The sequence below is a fragment of the Haliotis asinina genome, chromosome 6 (assembly GCF_037392515.1).
Source record: "Haliotis asinina isolate JCU_RB_2024 chromosome 6, JCU_Hal_asi_v2, whole genome shotgun sequence".
In the NCBI taxonomy this organism is placed as follows: Eukaryota; Metazoa; Mollusca; class Gastropoda; order Lepetellida; family Haliotidae; genus Haliotis; species Haliotis asinina.
In genome coordinates, this window is record NC_090285.1 from 45,977,247 (window position 1) to 45,990,323 (window position 13,077).

General features: G+C 37.9%; 1 protein-coding gene across 4 annotated transcripts in view; it reads right to left on the bottom strand.

Moving 5' to 3' along the window:
* Nucleotides 1-13,077, bottom strand: part of LOC137287015 (proto-oncogene tyrosine-protein kinase ROS-like) — a 157,282-nt gene that overhangs the window by 64,710 nt on the left and 79,495 nt on the right. For 3 of the 4 annotated variants that reach the window (XM_067819099.1, XM_067819097.1, XM_067819100.1), the window contains exons 7-8: nucleotides 12,771-12,858; nucleotides 6,025-6,324 (exon numbers count right to left, since the gene is read on the bottom strand). In XM_067819099.1, coding sequence (XP_067675200.1) covers nucleotides 6,025-6,324; nucleotides 12,771-12,858 — 388 coding nt within the window. The remainder of the gene's footprint in view (nucleotides 1-6,024; nucleotides 6,325-12,770; nucleotides 12,859-13,077) is intronic. The other variant, XM_067819098.1, reaches the window with a different exon arrangement.

Consider the following 13,077-nt stretch of genomic DNA (forward strand, 5'->3'; position numbering starts at 1 on the left):
ATATTTGCTAAAACTGGTTGTAAATGCTGACTTGTAACACTTACTAGCTGGAATGAAGCTGTGCCCAAAATGTAACTTTACCCAAATCAGGCCCCTGTGATTCTTAGTACAACATGTTTGTCATCATGCTTACATGTTGTACAATGAACCCATGGATTACATTTGCAAAGAATGCTGTGAATAATGACTGAGTTTTGGGGACACAATTGGCAAGTAATTGAATTAACAATGTTTTGCAACCCTAATTGGGCCCCTTGCGGTTAAAACAGTATGATTGACATTGATATGTTTTTCAGCATGACTACCTGTCGTAAAACTGCGTTAATTTGTATGTAAATAAAATGACAGTTGTAAATGAGCCATTATGGCACACTGATATTTCAGGCTTTGTGTTATTTTTCATGGGAACTGATAAAACCCATTCTGGGCCCCCACTGCAGTAAAATTACACCTCAGAACATATAAAATATAGCATTTTTATGCAAAGCTAACTTGTCTCTAAACAAATAACATGTTTTCAGCCAATTCTGTTAGTGGGCCAAAAACCACCCTTATCATACCTTGTCCTTTCAACACTGTTTACATACACAAACAATATTTCTTAAGAGGAGGTTCAAATCATTAATTCTCGATTTAAACATACACATGTAGGTACCCAAGTGAGTCTGATGCTTGTTGATTTAGACCCTGGTGGTGCAGAAATAGAGAGTAGTATGTATACTATACAGAAATTACCTGAAGAACATATGGCTGTCAGAAGCAACTCATCTTATTGTTGTTGTTTATGTTATCTCGCTGAAGACCAGGTACTGATGTTTTGGAGGCTGTTACAAGCTTCAAGTTCTAGGTTCTAGTGAGCTGAGGAACATGGTGATTTGTGAATGGATGTTTGTTTCTACAGATCACTTCTACAGCTTACCATGAATTGAGAAAAGTTTACAAGTGAATCTTTACCAATCAGGTCATTTCTGTACTTTGGGTACGAGATGTGCAAAGGGTTTATTTCATGTGTAAAGATCCAAGAGCAACTGGGAAAGTTTATAAGACTGAATGTTTACCAATTGATTGGGACTAAGAGACCCAGGGAGGGTTCACTTCATGTGTAAAGACCCAAGAGCAATGGGGCATCAAACACTTCCACATCTGTTAGAAGCCTAAAAGGCAGCCAGGGGACTGTTTTCATTCAGATTCTCCCTGGATTCTTTAATGCAGTCCTGCCGAAAGGCTAATACAGAATTTGCTTAAATCCCCAGCTACTGTTTCCAAAGATAAACAAGGATATCGTACTGGCTTGACACAAAGTTATGAGGCCCTAACTGGAAACAAATGGCTACAAACTGACATAGAATCTATCAATTGATGACAAACAGTTTGTTGTTTAATGCTGAACTCGGCAATATTTCAGCTATATGGTGGTGGTCTGTAAATAATCAAGTCTTGACCATACAATGCAGTGATCAACAGCATGAGCATCAATCTACTACACTGAGATATGGTGACGTGTCAACCAAATCAGCGAACCCGACCACCTGATGGAGTTAACTTACCTGTCTGTGTGTTCTTTGCTACCATATACCATATACCACAATATTATAAAAGGCATTTGTATCATGCTTTTTCCATGTTTGATGTCATACATGTTTGATGTCATTATTGGTTTAATGAATGCATAAGCAGTCGCTTAATTTTGTTTCTTGGCTCACTTGGAGTACACACCCTAGGGGTTCCCCCCTCCCCCTGCCCCTCCCAAGCCCACCCACCCACCCATGTCCCTTGTTTGTCTGTCAAGATAAAACTCTGTGTGACCTTCACGGTTTGTACAGGACCACAAAACCATTACCCATTGTTAATCCAACAACAGTTTACATACCCCTTGTACATTTTGGAGCTTATGTTTCTGAGATGATGAAAATATTAATGATGATGTTTTTGAAAATTTAGATAAAAAGCTTGATAACATATCGTCAAATTCCTGTTTTTATGAATACTGGATCCAAATCAGGGAATACCCACGAGGACAACAAGTTTCTCACAGATAATGGACTTAATAGTATTTTATGCATACTTCTTGACAGTATCAGATTGCATCTTAGCGATGTGACATTTGTAAATGCCATTGCCAATACAGGAGCATATGGCAACTGTGAATGTCAACTTGTCAACAGAGGGGACAAAAACGCCAAAACATAAGTGTTTCCTCTGAGAGTTTCCACAAAAATGCACAATGTCTCAGTGTCATTTTGGCGAAAGGTCAAACAATTGAGTGGTAACAGGAATAATAGTCTTATCACTTTAAAACAACATCATAGAAGGGTTACAATTCAGCAGACTCTATCACCTAAGTATGAGCATCTCTGAAAGATTGTTATGTTCATAAACAACATAGAAAATTTGAGTATGAGCAAATAGTGAAAGATAATGGAGAAATGACATAGGTACTCATTTGTGGAACAAACATCAATAGTTGACATTTTGTGTTCTCGTTGTTTAACACCACACTCAACAAGATTAAACTTTTAGTAGAAGAAAGCTTATAGTCAAGAAAGGGTGGACCAGACAATCCAGTGATCCACAGCAATCAATCATCCCAGTCATAATGTCCTACCTCCTGGTCCATTTGGTTGCCAGTATCATCATCACACATTTGCAATGTGCTAGTAGCCACGAAGTCCATGATCTAAGCACAAATTACACTGTTATAGCTGGAAAGGCTATCCTGAACAAATTTGTTTTTATTGGCATTTGAATGTGATAAAGGCAGTGCAGTCACTGAGATTGTGGCAGATTGTTTGCAATGAGACAATAAAATATGTTGTGCTACAGACAAGACTGCCATGTGGAACTAGCCGTAACAACCAATACTTCATTATGACCTCTACAGGTAAATGGCCAATTAAACTGTCTTGCCCACTGTCCAGCTTGAAGCATAATGCTAAAGAAAATCCTAAAGAAACTCTGGTTACCTAGAAAACCCTCTCTTCTCAATCATAGCCTCAAGAAGGAATCTTGTTTTATGTTCATTTATGTGACATCTATTCACGTTGCATTAAAAATAATTTTTTGAAAAGTGACCTGAATTAATACTTGCTGGACACAGATCAATGAACTTTGAGTAACCTGAAATCCCATCTCAGTAGGGTAAGCTGGTGGTTAAAGCCTTTGTTTGTCACGCTGAAGACCAAAGTTCAATTCCCCACATGGGTACAATGTGTGAAGCCCATTTCTAATGTCCAATGCCGGGATATTGTGGGGAAGATTGTTAAAAGTGGTGTAAAACCACACTCACTGACTGCAAAGGCCCTAGATAGATGTCTACATCCTGGTTCCTTTCTTGTAATATATTTTGCATGACAACAGTTGATAATTCCTCTTTTAGGTGGAGGAAATAAAGATAATGTGAAACATGTAACCCAAGCTGCATTAGAGGCACAGGGTAATTTGAGTTTTTTCCCACCTTCTTTAGACAGTTACCCTTGTACTATTAAGTAAACAGAGATAACATTAACATTTTCTACGATATTACACCAAAAACAAGTGTAAAAATAAATTCATAACAAATGGGCTGGCCACTGAGTTGTATCTGTGCATTGTAACAATGTCCTGAAAACAATATATCATCTAAACATGCAGGGTTAACAATCTTTGTAAGAATAACAAGGAACACATTTTGTGAATATATGAGTGGAATGAAACTAAGAATATGTTATAACAACTATTCAATGACAGGTTAACAACAAATGAATGATGTCAAATGTCATGGTCAATAATGCTGTAGTCATCTCATGAGACAAATGGTTGATAGCATGAGCATCGATCTACCAGGGAACAACAAGATCCCCTGATGCAAATGTCATCTTAAAGACAAAGTCAGTATCCCTGTATGAGGGATCTGTTGTAGCCCCAAATTACTCCAGGGCAACTGAAAAAGCAGGCACATGATCATAAACATTAGGGACCAAAATGCATAGTAATGATAATAAGGGTAATCACAGAGACATGCAAATGAAATAAAAACATGGTTTTCAGATGAAGGGCTGTTTCAAGGTAATAATGTCTCATGCATAGGAAGTTATAATGACAATGGTTCGCAATGTTGCTGTTGGTGAAATATGTCAGTCATTCTTTTCTCAATATTATCCATCCTCATACAAAAAACATTATTTAATTAAATGAAAATCAATTTCACTTTAAAGAATTTATCTTAGGACATCATGATTCAAGTGGTTTAACCCACTCAGTCAGTGTAAAGTGGGTTAGCACATGACAGAACATGTAGATGGTAAAGTTACATATTTCAACTGCAGCCAGGAATGATTCTTGCCATGAAATTCGGTTCCCAGTACTTGCAGATAGTATCTACATTGCCTGTCACTCCAGGGAGCCAATATTTAGAGAGAAATGTTGCGTGTTGAACTGTATGTGCCACTGGCTTCAGTTAATATGGAACTAGTTGTTGGTCAACACACAGACTGAAGCCTATGATGTACAACGTGTACATAAGTGTCTTGACATTATGATGACAGACAGACAGGTTTTATTCAGTAATATTGGCCAGCTGGCTGTTGTTGTAATTGTTGTTAAAACACCTTTATTGTTACTGGAATACGTTCATGGAAAATATCATCATTATTTCACTGATAAAAGTATTAATGTTTAGTTTGTATTGTCTTCAACCAAGAAAAAGATTTTCGTCACTGATAACAATATCTTTCAGCCCACCCATGCAAATGAATGATGAACTGAGTTTTAAATTTAGGCTCTTAGCACAATGCTCAGTTGCTTTGCTCCAAGGCTGTACTAAATGCTGAGCCCATGGATGTATAGTAATTCTATCTTTGAAGGCAAGTCCAATACAAGTCTGTTGAGGGGTTCTGTAGATTATGTAGAAATTGTCACTTAAGTTAATAATTATTACCTTAAAACCTTGTGCAAATCAAATATCTCAGGTGAGTTTGCTGTCATTATAGCAACTAATATTTCCACAGTACCAAACAGAACTATACTAGACTCAAACTTCAGGCTAGTACTGAACGCTACAAACTTATGAACACTGACTCTGTATGGCACTATTAAACTGACCTGGCATACATACACAATTATTTGTATTGCAATGATTCTGATAATTTAGGATGAAAACAAATAGAATTAAACAAGAATTAGGCTTCAAACTTGTGACAAAAGTCAGCGACTAAAAACACCAACTTTGAATGCTGCTGTTTAAGTGGAGATGACATTGATACAAACACAACTGATTATTTCTATTCCAGCAACTCTGACGACAATCTATTTACAGTGAAGTGGGCGTGGGGCAGCCTAGTGGTTAAAGCATTTGCTCATACCACCAAAGGTCCAGGTTCCATTCCGCTCATGGATACAGTATGTGAAGTCCAACTTGCTCACTATTTACAGTAAAAAGACCTACATGTTCAGATTACATTATACAGATTGTAGCTCCAACATCTGCAAGTACTGTTCATGCAAGTCACATTATTCTAGTCGATGGAGTATCAAGCCACATGCAAGTCTACCATGCCACAAGCAACGTAAAAAGGCAATTACATGAAGGAGATTTCATTCTCAGATATGTTTGTTTACATGATAATGATGGTAGTATAACTTAGGATGGTTTGAGGAGATTCTTTAACATGCGTCTTGCACATTTGGATCAACTTTCTAATATGCATCAATTTTCTGATACAAGATTTAGTCAAATGCCAGGGAAGTCGGAGGAATGCTCGTCTGGTGGGTGAAACCCATCTCAGCCAATAGAATTAAAGATTACAAGTTGTGTGGCTGAGGGTGGCCAATCGTCTGGCTGATTAGAAGTTATTGGATTCATAGCAGCAATAAACTGCAAAATCAGAAATTGGCCAGCATTTTTAGCCAATCCGCTGGCCTGTATGATTGTGTGAGATTTTAATAGCCAGTGGGGTGGCTAGTTGCATGGCTGCCTTGATAACCCCGTTGTCCTCCAATCAGCTAGAATCAACAAGCACAGCGGGCATGCAGAGCCACACAACTTACAGTTACCGGGGTTAGGAGTTCGGATCTGTCCGACATCCGCAGGGCCTTCTCCCACTCTGTTGGAAGCAGCAACGGTGACAACATATTTCTGTGAAGGCTGAAGTTGTCCCACCGTCCATGACCGCACATCCCCCAGGATGTCCTTTGTCATCCGACGTAGACTCGGGTGGCCAACTGGGTCAATGGTGATCTTGTAGGCTACTATGTCGCCATTTGTGTAAGCAGGGCGGTCCCAGGCAATGGAAATCACAGATGGGGATGGGGCAGACAAACTCGTGATCTTTGGGGCACTTGCTGGCACTAAAACATAAAAGGTCAACATACTAATCACTTGCAAACACATATATTTCTTCAAAACAAATTCAAAGTAAGGACCCGTGAAGATCCCTGTTAGAATTGGTCTTCAGAAATCCATGCTAGTTGTAAGAGGCATCTAACAGGATTGGGTGGTCAGGCTCCCTGACTTGTTTGACATATCCAAATAGCCTAGATCAATGCTCATGCTGTTGATCACTGGACTGTCTGGTGATGTTTGGTATATTGCATAAAACCAAAGTCACTCACTCATTTCTACACTCATTTCTAAGTAAGCCTGATGGCTCAAAGCATAAAAACATCAACGGACCAAGTTACACTATTATTCATCAATATCAATGCCATACATACAATCTAATGTCCTGACAGATGTTAAAATCCTTTTAGCAAATATGCATACAAATTCCATTCAGACAATGGAATCCTTTTAAAAATTCAAAAGATTCCAATATTTATTTGAATGTATTCTTTACCTTCCAGTCAAGTAAATTTGTGATCATACTTTTGATCCCAATTTGTTTTGATTTTTTTATCACAATATTTCATTTCCCTCAACAAAATTTAACATTGGTTGTAACATGCTACAAAATGGAATTTGAATTTCATTTCCAATACAAAATGTCCATGCTGAGACAGGAAGAACTCCAAATTCCAAATATGAATTCCAAAAAGATGATCCTAATAACTTAAATTCAAAATATTCTGCCAACATCTACTCGTACTCATATCCCTCTGTTTTACTGGTAATTACAAACACCGTCATGGTGATGTATTCTTGACAAATAATTGAATCTTGTTAGCAGGCAGTGAATTTTAAACTGGTACTGTGTATTTTGGTCATCGCATAATAGCTGTCTGAGTGTATATTTGACAGGAGAACTCTACTGACATTCAAGAAGTTGAACGAACAAATCTGAAAACTCCACTCTCATCCACAAGTAGTTCCAGAAATTATGTTTTTGCATGGCGCCACAATCATTCTGTCACTTGCAGCACCAATTGCTTTGTCATAGGAATAATCACAAGGAAATAAATAGATCAGAGCTGTTCTTCAAAGTGACACCAGTACTATTCGTATCACGAATCCTGCGTTGCAGCACAAGTTACACTAAGCTATGCTTTGATGCCATGACCAGACCGCAAAAACTACAAAAGTGCATCATTATGTGGCAGACAAGGCTTGACATTGTAGTGTCCTCATCAGTGAACAATGACTGGACAACATTCTAAGAGTCAATGATTTGATTGTAGGTGCTTTTGAGACAACACTAGGACTTTCTTTACCAAGATTAAACAGCAATATAATTGTGATTGTGTCACAGACGGGCACCATATGAAGAATGGCGTCTAGGTGGAGATATGATGAGAGGAGGATTATCCGGAAGTGTATGAGACTCAGAAAAGAGATTTCCCAGTTTGTGTGGCATCAAACCCATATGTTAGGCAGGTAGTAATTGCAATATGAGCCTAATTCACTCACGCATTGTTGTAGGGCAAAGAAAGCCTAAAGATTAGTAAAAAGATTTATCTGCTTTGCTAGACATGTGCCTGTTATCTAGAGAGGGTGTTAGTGAGAAAAAATGGTATTTGATATCTATATGCTCATCAAAGACTTGATTGAACAGACATGTAGATGAGTCTTGAGTTTTGGGTGAACGAAGCATGTTAATGTTGAAAGCAAATCAGAGCATGTGTCATCAACATTAAACGAGGAATTATGACACTTACGCTCTAAATAATGCCCCAAGATCTGGTGAAATTACATCTAATGTTGCATTCAAGGTCACTGTCATTTAGCGATGTGCGGTTACATTATGTATGCATGCATGCATGCATGCCCGTGTGCATGTGTTTGTGTGAGTGGGTTAACGAGTGTTATCTGTACCACACAAAAATGTAAAATATCCCAGCACCACTAAGGATTTACTTTTTGAAAAGACTGAGTACGTTTAGTTTTATGCCACACTCAGCAAATATTCCAGCTATACAGCAGCAGCCTGTAAATAACAGAGTCTGGACCAAACAATCCAGTGATCAACAGCATTAGCATCGATCTGCGCACTTGGGAACAAAGTCAGCAAACCTGACCACTCAATCCCATTGGTCTCCTCTTATGACAAGCATGGGTTACTGAAGGCAAATATTCCCTGGTCCTTTTTAAATAGAGAAGTCACCATGTCAAGCAAGTCATTTATCACCTGCAACTGCCTCTTTCTTGGGAACAGTAAGCATGACACATACAATTCCTCCAAATGATTCAATTTTCATCATATTTCTGGCTCTAGACCAGTGCAACTGTGTTTTTTAATCCTTCGTAGTTTGATTTTTTCCAATCTAAATGAAGTGAAACACTTCATCCCAACATAGTGATTCTAGTGAATGCCTCAACAGTCTCGCATGTGCCCTGAAGTGTGTATTCATCATCACGGAATAACGATCACCGAATGACTAAAAAACTGACAGTAACAGGAATCAGGGAATAACGTTGAGAGCTCCTTGGCTGAAAGATTCTGTCGGTCATGTTAGGTTTCAATCCAATGTCCTGTGATTATCAGTAGAAAAGTCGGCGGTAAATGTATCCTGAATCGATTCACAAAATAACTAGAATAGAAGACAGTTGTGAGGATAATTGTATCGAAACAACTCCACTGTAGCTGTCTTGTGGTTGATAATTATTATGGTCAGATGACGTTTGGCAGGCAACAACTCATTATATCTATTTTTTTCAATAACACTACCATGGCAGAAGCATTTTTGGGGAGTCATATTCTACTAAAGGAAGTTACAACCTCTATTACTATATTTTAATGGTATGACCCAATTATTTCAAAATAATGTAGTTACATTGTCAGGCTATTGCAAATTAACTATATTTTTGTGAAAGATTCGACTATTTCCTATGAATAATAATGCGACATTTATCTTCTGTATCTTCTTTTCAAGAGTGAGTGAGTGAAAGAGTAAGTGAGTGAGTTTGGTTTTACGTCACTTTTAGTAATATTCCAGCTATATCACAGCAGGGGACATCAGAAAATGGGCCTCACACATTGTACCCATGTGGGGAATTGAACCTGGGTCTTCGGCATGACGAGCAAACGCTTTAACCACTAGACTACCCCACTAGCCCTTTTTTAAAGAAAAATAACAATATATTAATAACAAACTAGCAGACTTTGGATACATATAGAAATGTTCATTTTGACCAGTGTTGGCAAAATAACTCTACTAAGTAAATACCTAAATATAACAAAAAATAAACCATAAATATTGTGGCAACCTTAATAAAACCAAAATGCATGTATTAATAACAAGGCGATAACCATTTTCTACATTTCCTGGATCTTATCACACTGCAATATTGCCCCTGATCAAGCTTGGCATAGCCATTATTGACTGGTTGTGTGAGTGGGAGAGGCAATATCGTCCCACAGATTGATCAGCCAAGAGATAAGAATCACCACCAACTATGTGGACAAACACTCCCCAACTAGAGGAGAATTAGTCCATCTCAGACCAACCAGTCAGGCTACTGAAAACACTGTCAGCAGCCGAGCCCTGCCTATCTGAACACTGACCTCTGTACAAAATCATTTGGGGAAAATAATTGATGTTTTTTATGTTGATTAATAAAACAATCTGGTTTATAGGAATGAACATAAGATGTGTGAGCAATTTTCCTTGAGTAAGTGAGCGAGTTTTTACAACGCTTTTAGCAATATTTAAGCAATATCAGGGTGAGGGACAGAAGTAATGCATTATTCCTTGCACAGTTATACTATAGACAAAACAGTTTTAGGAAAATGATGTAATATATCACAAATTTTTACTTCACTGACTTACATAAAACATTATGTTTTATGACATATTTACATTTATATGTATCTTTAAGTTAATGAAGTACACATACACATATTTCATCAAGAAGCAAGTGAATTAAGATAGCCACTATCCTAAAATGCAGTGTGTGAAGACAAGACTTGTTGGCAGGTAACACATTGCACCATGTGAGAGTAATTGCCCTGAAGCAGCTTAAACCCAAACTCATTCCAAAAAATAGTTATTCCATTCTGTTCTGAGGTCATTACAACAAGGTTCCGATATAAGCTAAAGCTCAGGACAGTCAACATTAATTTCAAACGGGACATATTTCTTATAATCACTCATATCATATGGTTTATCCTCTAAATATTGTTGTTTTAAAATATTAACTTTTTTATAAAAAACATATATTGAAGCTATTACATTTGTATATCATGTAAAGCTTTTGCCAAGTTAATGGTTTTCTCTAGTATTAGCTTCAATGTTTTCATCAAGTTAGACACACCACAACAATATCAATTTCATATTATGCAAAACCTTGGAGAGTAAATTGATGCAACCCCAGTAGACTGCAAGGAAATCAGTTTACAAAATATATGACACTAACTCAGATATTCTAACCATATTTTCCTATGATAAGGAAATATGCTGTCTAAAGTAATGAAGATTTGGTTTCCACAAAAAACATTGGTCATTGCCTTAGAGGTATCTGTGGGCCAACTACCATTATCACATTGAATTTCTGCTTACAATGAAAATCATGAAAGACTGGTCAATAATGTTTTAATTCATGAGGTTCACCGAGGACAGAATCTCTGTCACAAAATGGCATAAATGTTGCTTTCCAAGAAAGAGCTTCTGAATAGTTCTCCGATTCTGAGGACAAGAATTCCTTTTGACCTTTTGACCATAAAGTTGATCTGTTTGTCCATATTACAGCTGGTACTGAGGACATAAACAAAATTGGGTAGTCAGAGACACTGACATGTTTGACATGCCCTTGAATCCCAGTTATGTACATGAATACTCAGTCACTGGATCTGAGACTTGATTATTTACTACCTGCCAGCATATTGCTGGAGTATGGCTGAGTGTGGCACAACACCAAACTCATCACTCACTGGATTGTCTGGTTCAGACTCGATCATAAACAGATCACTGCCATAGAGCTGCCATATTAGAGTGCAGCGCGAAAGAACAAATGAAAAAATTAAAAATAAAATTCAAAAAGAAGGAGTGTCTCTCATTAGATGACACAAACAGCACAACATTGATCTTCTATCTTAACACCCAAAACATTTTAAATTAGCACAAATTTACTTCACATGTCTTGGTGGGTCAGGCTTGGCGAAATGTAGGTGAGCGATCACAGTGAGAACTATATCCTGCGGTCAACTCTAGGGTTAAAGTCCATTTCCTTGCCCTGATCTGTCTTCCACAGCCATATAAGGGACAGTCAACAACTCAGCTAGCTCCACTTCCACTGTAATTTGCATGTCTGATGTCCCATGAATATTCATGTACCTTCACCAGTCTATACTCATTACTTGTGATGCACTACATGAAAATACTCTGCTGCCCATCACTCTCAAGTTCCTTGTTCACCTTCAATGCCATCTGGTTTAACCCTCGTCTTGAGGCAATATTTTTTACATTTGACACACCAAAATGAAAATTGATAAGTGCATATTTGTAACACATACACCCCTTACTCAAACATATGGATTCACATGCAATTGTAAACAAACTAACGTCAACAGCTTTGGGTTTTTTGTTGTTAATTTATAAACTACGTTTCAAATACAGAGGTCTGTGTATACTGCAATGTGGAGGAGACAATCCAATGACTGATGTTATGAGCATCAATCCACATCTATTGAATACACGTTAACAAGTCTGTCCACACTTTGCTTGCATCTTACAAGCAGGGGTTGTTGAAGACCAGTGTGCAAAAGGCCACTTGCCTGCTAGCCTGTGGCTAATAAAAACCAAGTCGGGCCACAGTCACTGGCCCGACCAGCTAATGAATTTGCTTGGGTGAGTGAGTGAGTTTAGTTTTACACTACACTCAGCAATATTCCAGCTGTATAAATAATCGAGTCTGGACCAGACAATCCAGTGATCAATAACATGAGTACTGATCTGCACAATTGGGAACCGATGACATGTGTCAACTAAGTCAGTGAGCCTGACCACCCGATCCTGTTAGTTGCCTCTTACGACAAACATAGTCGCCTTTTATGGCAAGAATAGGTTGCTAAAAGCCTAATCTACCTCGGGACCTACATAGGTCGAATTTGCTAGGGGTCATTTTGTAAATACATCCCTGTCTCCACCATGCTATGTCATAACACACTTTTAAATCATGTAAATTTACAGCCTGATACAAATTTCCCACATATTAGTCGCTTAATCCTGAAACCTGTGTCAACGTTCAAATTTCGAACTAGTGAATTGTTTTGTGGACTAGTAACTTTCAGGCATAGGTTGCATGACTGGTAGGAAAGTTTGGAAATCATTTTGCACACTGTTGAAGACAGTTCTAATTCAGATTTTCATGGCGTTCGCATAATTATGTGATGAGTTTTAAAATGTTACATGAGAATTCTTACCTCCATGGGCTACGGTGGTGATGGGGAATGTCTCTGGTGACATTACGACATGCTCTGTCTGTGGACTGATCACAACCAAAACTCTGAACTGAAAGACAAAATAAATGAAGTTCTGATAAATCATACACTTAACCAACAGGGCCCAGCCCCAATTTCTCGAAACAAACTTAAGTTTTAACTCAAATCTCAAACTGAGTTTGACAATTTGAAACAGCTGAATTTTTATCTCAACTGCATTTTTTAGACTAAAAAAGTCCAAACAACTAAAGAAATCTGTCCACCAAATTCAGATTATCCACAATGTTTG